Genomic DNA, 20,547 nt, shown 5'->3' with positions numbered 1-20,547 from the left:
TTTTGATTAAGGAAGTGGATGACTGACTTGTAAGAAAGTCTAAGATGTGACTATCCCTATATGTCTGACTAAGGTGAAGGAGTTGGTAGCTGGATAATTAAATTGATAGGATAGAGAATTTGCCAAGAATAATGCTAGGAGTTGAGGATGCAAATACAAGGAAGCCAATTCCTTCCCTCAAAGAGCTTAGATTTTAAGGGGAGAAGACAATACATCTAAGGGAGATCAAAGGAGACCAGTGGTACCATGTGGAGATGGCTGAGAAGTATCATAGAGGTGTCTATCAGATTCTACCATCCAAGGGCAGAGTTTAGAATTAGGGGTTAGGTGAAAGAAGGGGTTGCTGTCTGGAATGGAGGCAGCATGGTGTAGATTGAAGAAATGGGAGATTAGGAAATTTGAGAGAGGATCAATATTCTATTAGGGATATGAATGGGATGGGCTAGAATCAAAGGCACGGGTAGAATGTAGTTCCTTTAGAATAAAGGCAGAAGTTGGACAGGGAGGAAGATGGTAGACTATCTGATGAATTTCTATTTTTTTTTTTAGTGAAGCAATTGGGGTTAAGTGACTTGCCCAGGGTCACACAGCTAGTAAGTGTTAAGTGTCTGATTTGAACTCAGGTACACCTGACTCCAGGGCCGGTGCTTGATGAATTTCTTAATAAAAAAAGGAAGTGTGAACTGAGCACTATTATATAACAGCTGGCAAGATCTGAACTGAGTAGAAAATTGTAATTATTCAACCAGTGCTGGAGAGGATGGCCAAAGATACATTGTAATCAAGAAGGACCAGAGGGGCAGCTAGGTGGCGAAGTGGATAAAGCACTAGCCTTGGATTCAGGAGGGCCTGAGTTCAAATCCAGCCTCAGACACTTGACACTTAACTAGCTGTGTGACCCTGGGCAAGTCACTTAACCCTCATTGCCCTGCAAAAACAAAGAAGAATAGGGGAAGTCATAAAAGCAAAAATTTGGTCAAATATAGGCAAAATGCCATCCTACAAGGCTAGCCTGGTCAGTTACCTGAAGAAAACACACCTTTGAAAATGTAGGTGAGATCTCACTTTATCTTCCCAGAGGCTAAGCCTCCAAGGCACTTCCTGATCATCTCATCATCTTGGCCCTACTCTCTGATTATTTCTACCCCATTTGTATTTATCTGGATCAGATGGATAAACCTCCACCTTATCTGGCTGGGGCCCAGGCCTTTAGGGTACTTCCTGCATGCTTCCTTACCATGCCTTGTTGCATGGTAAAATACTAAATAAAAGGTTGGAAAGGATACTGGTACTTGTTCTCCCAGACCCTGCTGGGAAATCCAGAGAGAAAGGCAAGGAAGGAATTGCAGCCACTATCTTAGGGTCTTATATATCTGAATGGTTACAGAGTTCACCATATTTTGAAGCTCTCAGACTGCTAGGCAGCCTCTAGTTGTACCCTATCCCAACCTCTTATTATGGTAATCAAATCAACACTAAGGCCTGAAAGGGATGTCAATCAATTGACCATTGCCACTCACTAGCATTATGACTAGGGACCAAAACAAACCCACATTGCAACCACACTTCCATGAAAATGGAAGCTTTTTGCTTTTTTTTTTTCCAGGCCAGTGAGGGTTAAGTGACTTGCCCAGGGTCGCACAGCTAGTTAAGTGTCTGAGGCTGGATTTGAACTCAGGTCCTCCTAAATCAAAGGCCAGTGCTTTATCCACTGCACCACCTAGCTGCCCTTTGCTTTTTTTTTTTTAACCTATGTGTATTCCTAGCATTTAGCACAGTATCCTGACATATAATAAGCCCTAAACAAATTTTTTATAAATTCATTCATTGGAGCTCTAAAGTTAAGGTCTCTAGATTTATCAGCAAGAATCTAATGGTAGTGATTAGGGAAACAATAAATAACAAATAATAACAAAAAAAAACAAATTTGGAACTCTGCTAAGTCAAAGGAAGTAATTCATGGACTATACCAGTAACCTATGGCAGTTTCTTAAGAAGGTTATTTTTTTAGGCAGCTAGGTGGCACAGTGGATAAAGCACCCACCCTGGAGTCAGGAGGACCTGAGTTCAAATCTAACCTCAGACACTTGACAGTTACTAGCTGTGTGATCCTGGTCAAGTCACAACCCCAATTGCCTCACCAAAAAAAAAAAATTAAACATTTAAGAAAGTTATTTTTGTTTATTTCTTTGTTTTTTTGTTTTGTTTTTTTTTGCAGGGCAATGAGGGTTAAGTGTCAAGTGTCTGAGGCTGGATTTGAACTCAGGTCCTCCTCAATCCAGGGCCACCTAGCTGCCCCAAGAAAGTTATTTCTAATAGTATTCAAGAAGCAATGATAATTAAAGGAGTTGGTCCTGTGATTTCATTGGTATGGAGATATCCAGATGAGAAAACTCCCTCTATTATTAGTATTTTTTTTTGCAGGGCAGTGAGGGTTAAGTGACTTGTCCAGGGTCACACAGTTAGTAAGTGTCAAGTGTCTGAGGCCGGATTTGAACTCGGGTCCTCCTCAATCCAGGGCCAGTGCTTTATCCACTGTGCCACTTAGCTGACCCTCCCTCTATTATTATTAATAATAATACAGAGTGCTTTAAAGTTTGCAAAAACACTTTCAATATTATCTCATTTTATCCTCACAACTACCTTGGGACGGTTATTTTATAGATGAAGAAAGTGAGGCTGAGGAAGAGTAAGTGATTTGCTAGGGTCACATAGCTAGTATCTAAGGCTGAATATGAACTCAGGCTCTCCAGACTCCAAGTCCAGCCTTCTATTCACTACATATGTGGATAGCTGAGTTGCCTAGAGTGATGAGTTAGGTGACTCACCAGAATCACAAAGCTATTATTGCTGAGGTTGGACATTATTAAATGGAGCACTTAGTAAGCACTTAATACATGATAATCATCCTTAAATGTTTTGGATACAAAGCTAGGTGGTACAGTAGAGAGAGCATTGACCCTGAAATTAGGAGGACCTGAGCTCAACTCTCACCTCACTATCTGTGTGACCCTGGGCAAGTCACTTGACCCCCACTGCCTTAAACTTCCAGGGCCATCTCCAGTAGTCCTGATACATATCTTGCCATTGGACCCAAATGGTTCTGGAGGAGAGTGAGGCTGGTGACTTTGCAAAGCCCTCCCTCACTTAAATCCAATTCAGTTAAAGTCAAGACATGTGTCACAGACCTCTTCAAGAACAATGGACAAACAACAAGGAGAGAAGTAAGGCAGTCCCTACTCTCAAGGAGCCAATGCATATGGAAGGTTTTGGCTGCATGTCAAATGCAAAGGTTCTATGGTCCTTGCATCAACAAAACTAATGGTAATGCTTCTTTTTCAGTGTCATTTCCGCTGATGAAATTGTATCATTTTCTCATGTTGAGCCATTTGACACTGCCAAGGACTTAAGGGGCAATCTTTCTTTTCTCTGTCTCCAGTAGCTTTGCCAGTAGCCATGTTCACCTGAGTTGTTTCCCAGGCTAACTGCTTAGGACGCTGGGCTGGAAGTATTGCCAGTTTCAAGGATTTTAGGTTCTACAACAGGCTCGGAAGAAAGATGGTGATCAAGATGGTGGTTGCAGTTTGACTTTTCTGTCACAAGCTGCCTCCTATATCTCCCTCAGGGCAACTTGCTGCTTCAGCTAGTCTAGCTTGATGGCTTGAGGGCTGAGCTGGAAGCAGGACCCACGGTCTGAGGATAAGTGGTGGTAATTCAGTCACTTTCAGGGCTCCTCTGCCCTAGCCAGGTCTTCCTGGATTTGAGTCTAACCCTCTCAATCCACAAGGCCTGGGCACAACAGCCCTTGCACAGAGAACAAAGTGTAATTAAACAATGCAAACAGGTTGTTTGATAACTTCTCAAAAGCATTTCCATCAGCATTATCTCACTTGAACTTCATAACAACCCCGTGAGGTCGGGAGATTATGCAAACCACCTGGGTGGAACTACGGGTGCGGCCTTAGGTAGCACTCCCTTCAACTAAGAAAACCCCCTGACCTTTAAACACCTAGTAAGAGGCAGGAACAGCAACAAAGGCCAGCCTAAGGGAATGGGGGAGGGATGACCTGAATTCTAGCATTTGTGTACCCCGCCAACCCAGTACCATACTTAATAACCAGTTGAGATAAGGTATGCAAAGCACTTTGTAAACACAATAGTTTTGGGTGGTTGGTTTTTTTTTTTTTTAAATCTGCTCCGGAGCAACTTTTTTTTCAAAATCTTTTTCCAGCGCCAAAGGCAAAATCTAGCAAAGAAAAGGTATTGGGTCTCCTTTCTCGGGTGCAACAAGAAAATAGACATTGCAGCCACCCGGCCCCCTCCCTCCCCACAGCGAGGCTCCCCAAATCTCCAAGAGGGCAACTTCCTCCCCAAGAATTGGGAATACATCAGGTGCAGCTTGCAACCACTAGAATTCCCAGCATGCCGCGCAGAGCCCAGCAGCGAGCCCCCGAGCCTGCACTCTCCTCCGCGTTGGGGGAGGCTGCCCCACTGCACGCCGGGATTTGTGGTCTCCCCAACTCTTCAGCGTAGCCATCGAGCGCAGACTCCGGCGGCCTCGGTCTGCCCTTTGATTCTTCCGGTTCCAAACAGGGGCTCCACGGGGCCGATTCACAGCTCTCCCACCCCCCTCTCCCCCCTCCCCCCAGCCCCTACCCACCCGTCCCAACTCCACTCTGCTCCCGCCCCCGGGAGGGAACCTCCTCCGGTCACGTGGTGAGCCACGGGGCCCTGCGATTGGCTGCCCAGGAGGCGGGGGCAGGGCGAACGGCGCTGCGTGGTTCCCGTGGCCCCCCTCTCTGACCGCTTGTTTGGCTGCTGCCGTCACCTCATGGCGACGCGAGTAGAAGGGGTAGCGCGGGGAAGAGGCGGTGGCGAAGAGGCTACAGAGCCAGGACGGGGCGGCCGGAGGCGCAGCCCACGGCAGAAGGTGAGCCCCGAGGTAACCCCTGTCCCCGCCGCGCGGGAGAGCACTCTGCTCCCTTGCCCGGGCCTCCTCGTCTTTCCCCGGTCCCCTCTAGCCTCGAGGACCTGCCAGTCCGGTTTCCTTCTTGGGGGTTGGGGGGGTAAAGGGAGGGAGGAACTGGAGGAGGAGGACTATGGTTGGGGGGGACTCCCGGGAAGGGGAGAAGAGTGCTGTTTGGCAGGAGGACGACGACGTCGACAACCACGGGCGGTTGATGTTTTCGGGGCGCGCGTCAGGGAGCGGGGAGCGCGCAGAGAGGGGGCGCGCGCTGGAGGGGGACGAGAAAGGGGTGCGCGAGCCAGGCTCGAGGTGGGGGGGGGAGGTCGGGAAGTCTACGGCGCGGGCAGGTGGGACACGTGGTGCCCTCCGAACCTTCTCACTCCTCCCCCCCTTCCCCCCCCCCCCCCGCCATCCGCTCCCTGAGCTGCTCGCACCGTCCGGAGGACCAAGCCGGCTAACGGTCTCCGGACACTTCTCCGCCCCGTCCCCCTTCCCGGTTCGAAGTGCGCTTTTGCGGGGTGTGCCCCGCGCCGCGGCGCCCAGGCGCCCCAGAGGCTATTGCGCAGTAAGATTAGCGCGCGGGGAGTCGTCGGGGCTGCGCGTTCTCGCCCCTCTTTGACTAGGGAGGCCGCGGCTGCGCGCGGCACGAAGGGAGGGGGGCCCGGTGGGGCTGGTGGGGGGCGCTGCTGACGGCCCGGCCTCGGAGGGTGCGGGGGGTCACGCTTGCGGCTGGCGCCCAGCGGGCGCCCCGAGTCGGTCTGCTCCACGTGCTGGGGCCGGTCCTGGCTGCTCCTTTCAGTTCCTCGACTGGCTGTCGGGGTGCGGGTTATAGGGGTGGAGGTGGAGTTTAAAGTAAAGAGGAGAGGACTTCGCGTCATCGGAATCCTTCTCCCACTCTCTCAAAAAGCTCCGTTAGGAAACTTAAGTGTCATCCCGGCCCTTGTGAGGAGGGGGGCTGAATTCAGCTCAGCCCCTCTCCCCCCAAACCCCCCAACTTTCAACTCCACTAGCTAACGAATTACTTGAAGGCAGCTTATTCTCCCCCCCCCCCCAATACCTTTTCGTGCTGTGGAACTAAAGGCAGACCACCTTCATGCAGGCCACTTGTTTGCAGCCGAATAGCCTAAGGAATAGGTAACACATTCCTTTTTCCGAGGTGAGAAAGGAGACCGTGAGGAAGAGTCGCACTGTCTATGTCTGTTTTCCGTTGAATTTGTTTCAAGGCTGTATTGATTGTGTGGAGCTACATTGATTTCTCAGTTAGGGCTTTTCGGTTTATTTTAATTATGCTTTTAAATGATGCTCATCAATCCTAGATAAAATTGCTGTAGAACTTTTTTTCTAACGCAATTTATAGCTCTCTGAACTAAAAAATGATGTTTTCATCTACTGGGCAAAGTTTAACACAGATGAGATTGGGAGTTTTCCTCTTTAAGTCCTGTGTTTCGCCTAATCTTACTTCTCAGATGCTTTTTTCTTTATCTTTCAAGAGTTTTTCTTAAATGAACTGTAAAAAGAACCAAGACTTCTAAGGACTGCGTGTACTCTGGTGATAGAACTGTTTCCTCACTTTTTCATGGACACATGGTGGGGGAGGAGGAGTTGAGAAGCTGAGGAAAGATGAAACTCATAGCCAAGTTGATTGTGGGGAGGGGGAGGAGCAAACAGGATACCAGAACCCAGAGAACAATTTTATTTTTTGTCGTTCTAATCTGGACCCTCATTCATGTACAGATAATGAGCATTTGAACTATCACAACCATAGTTGAAGGCTGACTGATAATAAATAGGAAGCAAATCCCACTTATTACCGTGGGGAGGTAACTAATCGTGGTAGGGGGCAGGTCTCCAAGTCTACCTCTCTAGCAGGTGGGACTTGTGGTGGAAAGGCACGGCCCCCTCCCCTTTTGGGGGGGGGTGGTGTGAGGCAGTTGGGGTTAAGTGACCTGCCCAGGGTCACACAGCTAGTAAGTGTTAAGTATCTGAGGCCGGATTTGAACCCAGGTACTCCTGACTCCACGGCCGGTGCTTTATCCACTGTGCCACCTAGCCGCCCCCTCCCACTTCTTTTTAAAAGCAGGAATCTATGCCCCAGAGATTGCCCCATTTTAAAATGGGGGTCATTGTAACTATTAACCTATCTCCAAGGATTGTTCTGAAGATCAAGTGAGATAATGTGTGTAAAGACTTTGCAAAACTTAAACCACTATATAAATGTCAGCTGTTATTAATAGGAACAATGGTTTTAAGCAACTGATTATTATTGCAATGGACAGTGAAATGGAAAAACAAGCCAGTTAACACTTTAGAACTTTGCCTCTCCATCTCCTTTTCTTTGTTTCAGTTTCTTTGACTAATTTTCTCCCCCCCCCACACTTCTTTATTCTTCTCCCCAACATGATAAAGAAATTATTTTGAAATAGGCTAAATATGTTTTTTAAAAATTTTATTCAGGTGAGTGTTTTTTGTTTCCTTATGTAACTAAGCTACTTCCTTCTGGACCTTCATTTTGTCTATGTTCCTGTAGGTCTGTGGTCTCCAAAAAAAGGGGGGTTAGAGGAGCAAATTGAGAATCTTTTTGGCCTTATTCTTTTTTTTTTTTTTTAGTGAGGCAATTGGGGTTAAGTGACTTGCCCAGGGTCACACAGCTAGTAAGTGTTAAGTGTCTGAGGCTGGATTTGAACTCAGGTAGTCCTGACTCCAGGGCCGGTGCTCTATCCACTGTGCCACCTAGCTGCCCCTTCGCCTTATTCTTTTTTTGTTTTGTTTTTTTTAGTGAGGCAATTGGGGTTAAGTGACTTGCCCAGGGTCACACAGCTAGTAAGTGTTAAGTGTCTGAGGCCGGATTTGAACTCAGGTACTCCTGACTCCAGGGCCTGTGCTCTATCCACTGAGCTACCTAGCTGCTCCCTTCGCCTTATTCTTAATGGGAAATATGGACATTATTTAACTCTTGATTATGGGGGGGGGGAGAAGCTTGGGTATTTAAAAAAATATGTTTAAAGAAATATGTCTTTATGTAGGTATTTGGGGAGAGGGACACAGCCAGAGCTGCTAGTTTTCACTGTTTTAGTCCTGTGATTTCATGGATGTAAAGGAATTCTGGTAAGGAACACTGTACAGGTGTATATTGGTACCTTTTCTGCAACTTGGTCTTAGTTGCATTAGAACCAAGTTTCTTAAACTATGGGTCATGACGCCATATAGAGCCCTATAATTGAATGTGAGGGGTCATAAAAAATCTGGCAACAGGAAAAGATTATATACACACCTATTTTATCTACCTACATGACTGGGGTCGAGTAAAAAATTTTGGGGGCAAAAAGGGGAGAAGAGTGGGAAAAGTTTAAGAAGCTCTGCACTAGAACACAGGGGTTAAGCAACTTGTTTGAGGTCTTCCTAACTTGGAGGCTGGCTCTTAGAGAACACACAATATACAATTCTGCCCTTTCAAATTTCTTTGCTGTAGTATTTCATAACTACATGCAAAACAACTATCAGAGATAAATGGCCATGTTATCTTTTAGAATGAAAAAAGCTGTTTTCTTCCAAGGGTCTTGTTTTTCAAGGAATTGGCCAGAAGGGGAGGATCTAGAGCTTTCCAGGATATCAAGTTCATTCTTAATTGTGAGTATTAGAATGCCTCTTGGTCCTTTGAATTGGCTTGACTTTATGACAGACTTTATTTTATCACCTATTAATGGCACTTTAAAACAAATTTAGTGGTTTAATAATTCATTTTTACACTTAGGAACATTTTGCAGAAGTTTTGCTATTTAGAACATGGGCATGGCTATTAACTACAGTTTGAGAGGTTTAGTGTCTACTACATTATATTATTTGACAATTGGTGAAAATGTTAGATTGTACAGGTTTTCTTGACTAGTGATATTTACCGTGAAGATTAATGGGGGGGGGGCCAGGGCAATGAGGGTTAAGTGACTTGCCCAAGGTCACACAGCTAATGTGTGTGTCAAGTGTTTGAGGATGGATTTGATCTCAGGTCCTCCTGAATTCAGGGCCAATGGTTTATCCACTTTGGCACCTAGCTGCCCAGGAAGATTAATATTTTTAAAGATTATTATATGCAGATAACTTTTTTTTTTTAAAGACCAGGAAGATGAACAGAAAACTTATGAGAGACACTACAGCTGTTTTAAGTGTCTGAATTTTTTTTTTTAATGTGAAAGAAGCTAGGAGGAATGGTTACAATTCAGTTCACTAAGCATTTAAGTGTCTACTCTTTGTCAGGTAAAAGGCATAGTATTGTTTTTGGGTTTTGTTTTTTTTTTTAGTGAGGCAATTGGGGTTAAGTGACTTGCCCAGGGTCACACAGCTAGTAAGTGTCAAGTGTCTGAGGCCGGATTTGAACTCAGGTACTCTGACTCCAGGGCCGGTGCTCTATCCCATGCGCCACCTAGCTGCCCCCTGTTTTTGTTTTTTAAAGGCTTCTCCCCTCAGTTATATTTTGCTAGGGAAATACAACATGTAAATACATAGATGACATTCAATATAATTTGAGAAGGGTGCTAGCATTAATAAGTAGGTAGGAGGATCAGAAATGACTGCTTAGATAAAGATTAGGAAGGAAGTATGTTTTAGGCATGGGGGACTACCTGTGCAAAGACATGAATTGTAATGCCAAGTTTCACAAATGGTAAGTAGGTTAGTATACAGGGTGTATAAAAAAAATACAGTATATGAAGGGGACTAGTGTGAAATAAGTCTGAAAAGATAGATTAGAGACATTTGGTGAAGGACTTGAAATACCAAGCTTAGGAGTTTGAATTTGCCTTAGAGGCCCTAGGGATCCTCTGAAGATTCTTGTGCAGAGAGGGACATGGTCATACTTGCTTTAGGAAGATAATATTGGTAGCTATGTGGATAATGTATTGAAGAGAGGGGAGAAAGAAAGGAGGTTAATTAGAAGGTTTATGGAAAATGTGATGAAGTGCTGAACTAGGGTCATGGCAGTGTTAGTGGACAAAAAGGGAGAGTTGGGAGAGATATTGTGTAAATAGAATCAACTAACTGGAATGGGGAACATTTGAGGAAGAAGGAAGAGCTGAGGGTGATGGTTAATCAAAGAATGGTGATGGTTTCAACATAAATAGGGAAATGTGCATGGAAGGATGTTTGTGAAGGAAGATAATTTTAAAAAATATGTTGAATTTGCTATTTCTACAGGACATCCCAGTGATGATATCCATCAAACAGTGACACGATATAGAGTACAACAAGAAAATTTAGCAGTCTTGGATGAAGCATTAAAAGACATGAATGGTTAATAAATTTTACTGATAAACACCCATCAGAGGGGAGGAAAGGGATGGTCAAACCCAAGTCAAGCTGTTATGAAGGTCAAGAAAAGACATAAGGGGGGCGGCTAGGTGGTGCAGTGGATAAAGCACCGGGCCTGAATTCAGGAGTACCTGAGTTCAAATCCGGCCTCAGACACTTGACACTTACTAGCTGTGTGACCCTGGGCAAGTCACTTAACCCCCATTGCCCTGCAAAAAAAAAAAGGAAAAGACGTAAGGACGGAAAAAAAAAAGGCTGTCGGACTTAGCAACTAAGAGAACATTGGTAACCTTTCAGAAAAAAAGTTAGTTCATTCAAGTGGTTTTGTGAGAAAAAAATCAGTCCACGTAGTTGAGTAGTAAATGGAAAGTCTTATTGAAAGTAGAAGCCACAGACATGGATTTGTTTTTTCTGGGACTATGGCTTTAGGTCAAGTGAAAAGTCTTTTAAGGATTAGAGATCTGGGCATCCTTGCGTGGCATTTGGAAGGAGCCAATATGTAAAGAGAAGACTGTAAATGAAAGATTCACGTGACAAACACTGTTCTAGGAGTCAGAATGGCTTCAAGGGTTCATGTAAAGGAGTTGGCTTGGGCTAGAAGGGCCACCACTTGTGGATAAGTGGAGGAGCATGTAGAGAAGTTTTAAGGTCTAAAATAGAGCAGAGAGAACTCATGAGAAGGATATCTTTTTCAGAAAAGGTAGAAGCAAGGTCTTTCATATGAGAAAGGCTAAAGAAGAAAAGGTTTGGAACAGCAGTTACAGAGAATTTGAGTCAGTCATGGAAGAATAAAAAGATTGCAGCAGCCAGGGAATAGAGAAGGTGGACAGTGGAGGAATGAACCAGGGTTGGAGTTTGGCAAAGAAAGACCAATGCTGGGGCAGCTTCCAGAGGCAAGGGATTTGAGGGTAGACTACAGTTAATAGTTGAACTAGCTAATTAAAGGGTTAAAGGAGAAATTTAAGTGAGGTCAGAGAGGGATAGAGTAGAATCGGGGCCTCAGTGAAGATCAAGAATAGGTTTGAGTGTGAGGCAGAGGGAAAGATGAAATAAACTGATCAGGGGAATTTCACAATTCTTCAAGAAGGTAGAACTGTTTTGAACAACATTGACATCAAGGGTATGGCTGAGATGCAATGAAGTTAGAGGTAATAGAAGTTGATGAAGCAGTGAGGGCAGTGGTCAAGCTTTAGAGGAAGACAGAAGCAAGTATTGAATACCTTGAGAAGAAGAAGAATGACCCAGTGGCCTGTAGGTGACTTTCAAGGGTCTGGATGGGATGATTTGTTAGACATATTCAGAAAGAAAGGTTGAGTGGCAGCAGCAGGGAGGGGGTCTGGAAATGGCATCCTGGAGTAAGGAGATTGTATTTTTTTTTCCTCCTTTTCCAATGCATTTTGAGAAGGTGCACCTGGCTTGTGGTGTCTTTATAGGAGGAACGTGGAGCCAGGGTTGAATGAGTGGAAGAATTAGAAGGAGAATTTGTGAAGGTTCTGGGGGCACAGAATAAGGATTCAGGAGAGATAGAGGCTGAGGTAAATGGAGATGAGATGGGGAAGAAGGGTTTGGGGAAGTAAGGAAGGGATTTTTGCATAAGCCACCAGGGACACCAAATCACCAGGATTAAGGAAATGATTGGAATTTGATAAGCATAGGATCTCTCAAGCATCTTAGAATGACTGAGGGGTGCTGTCAGTTCTCTTTGCAACACTAGGGAATTTGAAGAGATATAGTTTTGTTTGATATCATGAAAACATGACTAACAGCTATATTATTTTTTTAAATGCCTCTGAGAAGTAGTGAGTTCCTTATCAGAGGATGGACCAAAATTTTACTAGTGATTTCTCAGGTCCTTGGAAATTGACATTTTATTCTAATGTTTAGATTTTTGAATACATATTTTTTTCTGAAAACATTTTCTCTTGTTTTGGCAGAGGTGTTTATACAATACTTTCTTGGGGTGGAGGGTGAGAAGTCTAAAATGATCTCACCATCTTCTGGTGGTCTTCATTCTAAAAATATGCTTTGTTGCCACTCCCCCCTAAGTGGGGAAAGTATTGAGAATTGTGAGGAATACTGAATTTATAGTCATGAAATCAGGGTTTGATTGGTGGTTCTGCTGCATGCTTTCTGTGTGACAATGGACAAGTTACTTAATCACTCAATAGCTCAGTTTCCTTAGCTGTAAAAAAAAATGAGAGTTGGACTAGATCAGAAGTTTTTAACTTTTTTGTGTTGATGGATTACTGTGGTAGTCTATGGACTCCTGACTTTTTTAAAACAATTTTTTTTTGGCTGGGCAATGGGGGTTAAGTGTCTTGCCCAGGGTCACACAGCTAGTAAGGCTCAAGTGTCTGAGGTCGGATTTGAACTCAGGTTCTCCTGAATCCAGGGCCGGTGCTCTATCCACTGTGCCACCTAGTTGTCCCCCCCCCCCCTTTTTTTTTTTACAGGGCAATGGGGTTAAGTGACTTGCCGAGGGTCACACAGCTAGTAAGGGTCAAGTGTCTGAGGCCGGATTTGAACTCAGGTACTCCTGAATCCAGGGCCGGTGCTTTATCCACTGCGCCACCTAGCCCCCCCCCTTTAAATAATGTAAAGAAATGCTAAATTCCAGTTAGAGGTTAATGAAAATTAAAATGTAATTTTGTTTTCTCCAGGTAAATTTATGTACCTCCTGAAATCTGTCCTTAGACCCGTTTATGGATCCATCTACCCCAGGTTAAAAATCCTTGGACTTAGAGGATAATAACTAAGGTATCTTCAAAGCTCAAATATTGTTGGGGGTGGGGCAGGTAGAGATGAGGCAGAGGGGAACTTTACAATTCCCTTATCCTCTCCATTTCAAAGCCAGAACCCAAGCATGACAGTAATATTAGAGAGAAATGAGATTCTGTTTTCAGCAGAAGTGTAAGCTCCATCCTCAAATTTAGGACTACTGGCTTACTTCTAGGCTCAGCTCAAGAGCCTCTTCCTCTAGGAGGCCTTTCCTGTTTTCTGACCTCTCCCCCCTTAGACCTTCAACCCTTATTTCATTGTAATAATACTTCTGTACTTGTATTTACTTATACTTTGTGCAGTGGTGGGGTCGGGGAGGGAGGTAGCTCTTTGAGGGCAGAGAGGGACTGTTTTTGTTTTTGCCTTTGTATCTCGATGGTCTACTCAAATCGATTCAATTCAGTAAACATTTATTGAACACCTACAATGTGCCAGGCACTGTGCTAAGTTCTAAGGATGCAAAAAGAGGCAAAAGAAAGACACTGCCGTCAGGAAGCTTATAATCTAATGAGGAAAATAACATACAAACACTATGTATACAAAGCAAGATACACACAGGATAAATATAAAATAATTAACAGAGGGCAGGCACTGGGAATTTAGAGGGTTTAGGGAAGGCTTTCCTGTAGGAGTTGGAATTTTAGTTGGGACTTGAAGCCAAGGGAGGTCAGTATTTGGAGTGAAGGACAGAGAGTCTTCCAGGCATGGAGGACAGTCAAAGAAAAAGCCTGGGGCCAAGAGAAGGAGTGTCTTGTTCATGGAACTGCAAGGAGAGTAGTGTCAATGAATGGAGAAGAGAATGTTTTGGGGAGTGGGATATGAGAGGACTGGAGGAGAGGGGGGATGGTATTATGAAAGGCTTTGGATGCCAAACAGCATTTTGTATTTGTTCCTGGAGGCAAAAAGGAAGCCACTGAAGTTTATTGAGTAATTGGGGTGATGTGTTTAAACTTGCATTTTAGGAAAATCACTGTAGTGACTGAAAGGAGAATGGATTCCAGTAGGGAGAGACTTGAAGCAGGCAGATCCACTAGCAGGCTACTCCTGTAATCAAGGCATGAAGTTATAAGGGCCTGCCCTAGCCTAGGGTGGTGGCAGTGTCAGAGAGAAGGGGGTTGCAAAGGTGATATCCACAGACCTTGGCAACAGCTTGGATATAGGGAGTGAGATAGTAAGGAATCCAAGTTTGTGAGCCTGCAGGACTGGGAGGATGGGGTTGCCCTCTACAGTAATAGAGAAGGTAGGAAGGGAAGAGGGATTGGGAGGAAAGATAATGAGTTCTGTTTGGGACATAGCTGGTTTATCATGTCTCCTGGATATCCAGTTGTAGATGTCTGAAAGGCATTTATTTTGGAGGAGAGAGATGGGGGCAGGAGAGGTAGATTTGAGAATCATCAGCATAAAGATAGTAATTAAATCCATAGGAGCTAATGAGGTTAAAAAAAAAACAAACACCAGACCTCTCCCCATCATAATCTGAGCTAGAAACACATTTTCTTTAATAATAGATTTTTATATCATTAGTACTTTCTCAAGTTGTGTTTTTAAAATGCCATTTGCATTGTTTTTAATAACCTGATCTTCTAATGATTTGTCTGAGATGTTAGAATACAGATATACACAAGATAAATTGGAAATGGTTTGTTTTATAAAATATTCATATAGGATTCTTTAAAATAACCAGTTCATTGGTACACAGGAACAAATTATACAATTACACACTATTTTTCAAGAATGTTCATTGTCTATAGGGATGGGCAATACTTAAGTAATCTATAATTTAATTTCTGGGGGTACTTCCATCAATTCAGCTTGTGACCCCTCTTTTATAATCTAAATTATATGAAGAAGGAATACCTAAATTTAAGGTCATGTCTTTACTGGGGAAGTTCCATTTAGGAACTGATTATCAGGAATGCTGCAGTCCTCAGCAGTGGCCTGGCCTAGGGCAATTTTGTGGCCTAATATTGGCTAACTTTGATTTAGCCCAATACATTCTTTTTGTTTGTTTGGGGTGGGACCATGAGGGTCAAGTCAAGACTTGCCCAGGGTCACACAGCTAGTAAGTGTTGTCAAGTGTCTGAGGTCACATTTGAACTCAGGTCCTCCTGAATCCAGGGCCAGTGCTTTATCTACGGCACCACCCAGCTGCCCCCAGCTGAATACTTTTTTTTTTTTTTTTTTTGGTGAGGCAATTGGGGTTAAGCGACTTGCCTAGGGTCACATAGCTAGTAAGTGTGTAAAGTGTCTGAGGCCATATTTGAACTCAGGTCCTCCTGACTCCAGGGCTGGTGCTCTATCTACTGCACCACCTAGCTGCCCCTGAATACATTCTTTTTGTTTGTTTATTTGTTTGTTTTGGTGGGGCAGTAGGGGTTAAGTGACTTGTCCGGGGTCACACAGTCAGTAAGTGTCAAGTGTCTGAGGCCAGATTTTAACTCCGAATCCAGGGCCAGTGCTTTATCCACTGTGCCACCTAGCCGCCCTGAATACATTTTAAAATAAAAGTATTTTATTATTTTCCAGTTACATGTAGAGATAGCTTTCAGCATTTGTTTATATAAGATTTCCAATTTCGAATTTTTCTCCCCCTCCTCCAGACAGCAGGCAGTCAGTCCGATATAGGTTAACAACATTAAACATATTTCTGCATCAGTCATGCCATAAGAGAAGGATCAGTGCTGAATACATTCTTTAAAGAGACACAGTTCTCTATAGATGTGGACCTTTTAACTTGGTGTGGAACCTGCCAGAGCTTATCCTCTTTTAGTCTTTAAGTGGCCAGGTATACCTCTCTGAGAAGATGGCATAAAAATTGGATGTTAGTGAAAGAGATATGCCTACAAATAAGATTCCATTTTCAGTGTCCACTTGTAGTATTTGGCTGTGGGATCAAATCGTGATTCTTAGTTGATTTATTCATTTAGGTTAGTATCAGAGAGAGGTTCTTCCCCCCTCAAAAGTGAGAGTCTTCCTTTTTTCTTTAATCTTAAATCCTTTGGGCAATAAATGTCTAAGAAATAGGAATTCAGATGAAATTGTGGATATATTATTTTGAATTGCACAATTTAGCTAGTAACAGTCTGTTAATGGGGTTTTGGGGTGGGGGGTGGATGGACTTCTTTTTTCCCCTGGGGGATATTTCAGCTTTTGCCCATTGTTCAAGGTAAATTAACTTTTAGAGAACCATCTTTCAACATGCTAAAATACTTATATTTTAGTTAAAACTTAGTGGAGGTTATAATTGAATTATCCTACTCGATGGAGGAGTTACTTAAATTTTATTTTTATTATTATTATTATTATTATTATTATTTAGTGAGGCAGTTGGGGTTAAGTGACTTGCCCAGGGTCACTCAGCTAGTAAGTGTTAAGTGTCTGAGGTCGGATTTGAACTCAGGTCCTCCTGACTCCAGGGCCGGTGCTCTATCCACTGCGCCACCTAGCTGCCCCTTAAATTTTAACAAATGTTATATTTTTGTTAAAAGTTTTGTTATGCTGCTCATTGTGCTATCACTGATTAGTAAAATTGCAGCATTAGTATCTATTAAGGTACTGCTGTGATGCCTTTGAATTTTTGAAGGCTTTTAAAAATACCCCCCAAATGTCTCTTATCAGACCTCCTTTTTTTCTGCTACTCTGGGTGCTCTTCACCAGATAAAGCAAAAATTATGTTCCTTTATTTTCATTTTAAGAGGATTTAGACACAACCATTTAACCTCTTAGTTCGTCTCACATATTTTGTTGTTACTCTTTGTGTATGAAGGTGCTTTGTTAGGAGGACTTTCTGTTATTATGAGCTAGGATTTCATGGGCTTTCTATCTTCCCAGCCTTCATCAGTTAAACAGTTTTTTAACTTTAGTTCAGAGTTCACTTTGAGGGGACAAAAGACCATTAATCTCTTACTCCAATACCTCTCTTGCCCTTGACAAAAAAAATTAAATCTAAACACTGGTGGAAACTTTATTAAAGTTTTATTATGGCTATATTTATTTGTTATAATATTTGTTTATGTATTTTTTTAACATTCATTTTTGTAAAAATTTTGAGTACCAAGTTTTTCTCCCTCCACTTCCCCATTCCCAAGACAGCAAACAATCTGATAATAGGTTATATATGTGCAATCACGTTAAACATAACGTTAGTCATGTTGTGAAAGAAGAATCAAAACAAAAGGGGAAAATGGCTGTTTATTTGTTAAAATAATTTGGGGGTTTAAAGTATGGATCCACACCTACAGTGGAAGGTACATTCTTCTTTGGGAGGTGAGTATATTTGTTATTTGGATTTCGAAGACTGGAGGATGTAGGCAATTCACCCGTGGTTTGGGACCCTAGTTGTTTCTCTTTGAGGGTTGGGGGAAGGCTGGAGATTTATGGGGAAGGTGCAAATGAACATTTTTCCTCTATCTCTTCCATCTTTGTGTTTTGCAGTTTTGAGACAAGGAAGAGTAGAATTGTTTGGGAGCAGTATAGAAACTCTCCTTTTACCTTTTGATATTTTCTGCTGTTTGAGCCCCTACTTCCAATGAACTTTTGTCTTGTAACAAAAACCAATAAAGGAAAATCAAACCACTTAGAGATGGTCACATTGGCTTACACACAAATGTTTCACTTTTTAATTACCATTTCTCCATCTGACCATAACCTCCTATCATTCCATCTCTATCAGTGCCTCCGTCCTTTGACACTTATTTTTTGCCTTTATGAAAGCTTCTGAATCCCATCCCTCAATACCTTTTCAGGCCATTAGTCCTGCTCTTTTTTTTTTTTTTTAAGGCAATTGGGGTTAAGTGACTTGCCTAGGGTCACATAGCTAGTAAGTGTGTAAAGTGTCTGAGGCCGTATTTGAACTCAGGTACTCCTGACTCCAGGGCCGGTGCTCTATCCACTGCGCCACCTAGCCGCCCCTATTATTTTCTAGTTACACGTAGAGATAGTATTCAACATTTGTTTTTACAAGGTTTCTAGTTCCAAATTTTTCTCCCATCCCTCCCCAAGTAAGCAATCTGATATAGGTTATATATGTACAATCACATTAAACATATTTCTGCATTAGTCATGCTGTGAAAGAAGAATCAGAACAAAAAGGGAAAACCTCAAAAAAGAAAAACAAAAAAAGTAGAAACAGTATGGTTCAATCTGCATCTAGATTCCACAGTTCTTTTTTCTGGATATGGAGAGTCCTTTGGAATTATCTTGGACCATTGTCCAAGAGAAGAGTCAAGTTTATCACAGTTGATCACATCACACAATGTTGTTGATACTGTGTACAATGCTGAACCCCTTGTCTTGCTGCTACTCACTCATGCTAAACTTCAGCCTTGGATTTACTCTCACCATCTGCCTCCTCCACTCCTACTAGTCATGTGCTGCAGAACAGAGAGAGCTGGAAGAAATCCCTGTCTTACTGACTTGCGGTTCATTCTAAATTCGTGCTCCCCAACTTCAACTGAGTTCTCATTGCAGGAAAGCAACACTTTTATTTTTCCCAATCTCTCTCCCCACAGAAACTTCTAAATCTTTTCTTTTTTTCCTAGGGTTTCCCACCCCTTTCTCTCTCAGCTGAGAACTTCCTTTTTATTTTACTGAAAAAAATTGAGCCATTCTGTCACTCTTCACTTGGATTATTGCAAGCTCTACCTCAAGTCTTTCTCCGTTCCCCCATTCCATAAAATATGCTGCTGCCAAAGTTATTTTCATTAAGTACAGATCTGATCATATGACTAGTCTAACTCCATTCCAGTGGCTCTGTATTGCCTCCAGGATAAAAGAGAAACTCTTTAGCTTTTTTTTTTTAGTGAGGCAATTGGGGTTAAGTGACTTGCCCAGAGTCACACAGCTAGTAAGTGTTAAGTGTCTGAGGCCGGATTTGAACTCAGGTTCTCCTGACTCTAGGGCCGGTGCTCCACTGCGCCATCTAGCTGCCCCTACTCTTTAGCTTTTAAAGAAGCCCTTTCCAACTTTATACCAACTTATTGAACTTTATTGAACGTTACTCTGAGCAGAGCAAACACGCTTCTGCCTTTCCAAACTAGTTGAACTGTCTTCTTCACACTGGATACTCCATTACCCAACTCCCAGCTCTAACACTGGCTGTTCCCCATGTCTAAAAGGCAATTGTTTTTCATTTCTACCTCATAAAATCAATCAATAAACATCTAAGTGTTGGGGATACAAAAGAGGCAAAAGATAATCCCTGTCCTCAAGGAGCTTACTATCTGATGGGGGGAGACAATGTGTAAAGAAATATATACAGAACAAGCTATATACAGGATAAGTAGGAAATAATAGAGCGAAGGCACTGGAATTAAGGGAGGTTTAGGGAAGGCTTCCTGTAAAAGGTGAGATTTTTCCTTTAAATTAAGGAAGCCAGGGAGGTCAGTAGTATTAACAGGTGGGGAGGGTGATTCAGGCTTGTGGGACAACCAAAGGAAAAGCCTGGGGCCAAAAAATGGAATACCTTGTTCCTGGAACAGCCAAGGGGCCAGTGTCATTGGATTGAAGAATATGTGTTGGGGAGTAGGGTGTGAGAAAAGTGGAAAGGTAGAAGGGGGCTAGGTTATGTTTGGCTTTGGATGCCAAACAGAGCATTTTGTATTTGTTTCTGGGGGCAATAGGAAGCAGCTGGAGTATGAGTAGGTGGGATATGATTGTCTTGCATTTTAATAAAATCATTTTAGTGGCTGAATGGAGAACAGATCGGAGTGAGGAGGGACTTGAGGCAGACAGACCCTGCTTTTTGAGAGATGTGGTACATTGTACGTGAAGCCTGTTACTATCCTTTCTAATAACTTTATTTCTGTTTATAAGCATTTGTAATTTGTGCCCCTCCCCCAGTAGGAAAATTGAGAAAATATAAAGCATTTTTTTTTTTAATTTTGTGGGGCAATGGGGGTTAAGTGACTTGCCCAAGGTCACACAACTAGTAAGTGTCAAGTGTCTGAGGCCGGATTTGAACTCAGATACTCCTGAATCCAGGGCCGGTGCTTTATCCACTGCGCCATCTAGCTGCCCCAAATATAAAGCATTTTTGCTTCCTGTGAAAGGAATTGCGACATAAGTTTTATTTATTTGAATTTTGTCTTTTATACTTCTGATGTCTATATTTAGTATGTATGTCCTTGTCTTGTTTAGGGCAAAAGCCCCTTGGCAGGTAGAGATTGTTTGATTGCTTTTATTTCTATCTCTAGTGCCTACAATAGTGCCTGAAATACTTAAATGCTTGTAGATTGTTTCTCTTTACAACATTTCCCATCCATTGCCATTAAGAAGAGAGATACTTATTTTTCCTCACTAATTTATTAGTCATTTTGTTTATTTTCTTGAATTACTTCTGCTTGTGCCTTTACATTGTTTTGTTGCTTCTGTATTTCCCATTTACTCTAAGCATATGTGCTAGGATAGACATTAAGCAAGGTATTGTGGAGACACACAAAATGAAACAATCAGCTACCAAAAAAGCTACATTCTATTGTATGGAAATGTATAGGAAGTAATTT

At 42.8% G+C, this 20,547-nt stretch overlaps 1 protein-coding gene across 5 annotated transcripts in view; it reads left to right on the top strand.

Moving 5' to 3' along the window:
- The first annotated feature begins 4,791 nt into the window (after window positions 1-4,791).
- TXLNG (taxilin gamma) overlaps window positions 4,792-20,547 on the top strand; it is a 59,524-nt gene continuing 43,768 nt past the window's right edge. For 2 of the 5 annotated variants that reach the window (XM_043991167.1, XM_043991166.1), the window contains exon 1: window positions 4,792-4,930. In XM_043991167.1, the coding sequence (XP_043847102.1) occupies window positions 4,832-4,930 (99 nt within the window). In that variant the 5' untranslated portion in view covers window positions 4,792-4,831. Of the gene's footprint in view, window positions 4,931-12,982; window positions 13,025-20,547 lie in introns of those variants that run through there. The other 3 variants (XM_043991168.1, XM_043991169.1, XM_043991170.1) reach the window with 3 other exon arrangements.

This window comes from Dromiciops gliroides, chromosome 3, assembly GCF_019393635.1.
Source record: "Dromiciops gliroides isolate mDroGli1 chromosome 3, mDroGli1.pri, whole genome shotgun sequence".
NCBI classification, from domain to species: Eukaryota; Metazoa; Chordata; class Mammalia; order Microbiotheria; family Microbiotheriidae; genus Dromiciops; species Dromiciops gliroides.
The sequence above is the reverse complement of the archived record's forward strand: the minus strand, read 5'-3'. Positions and strand labels throughout refer to the sequence as shown.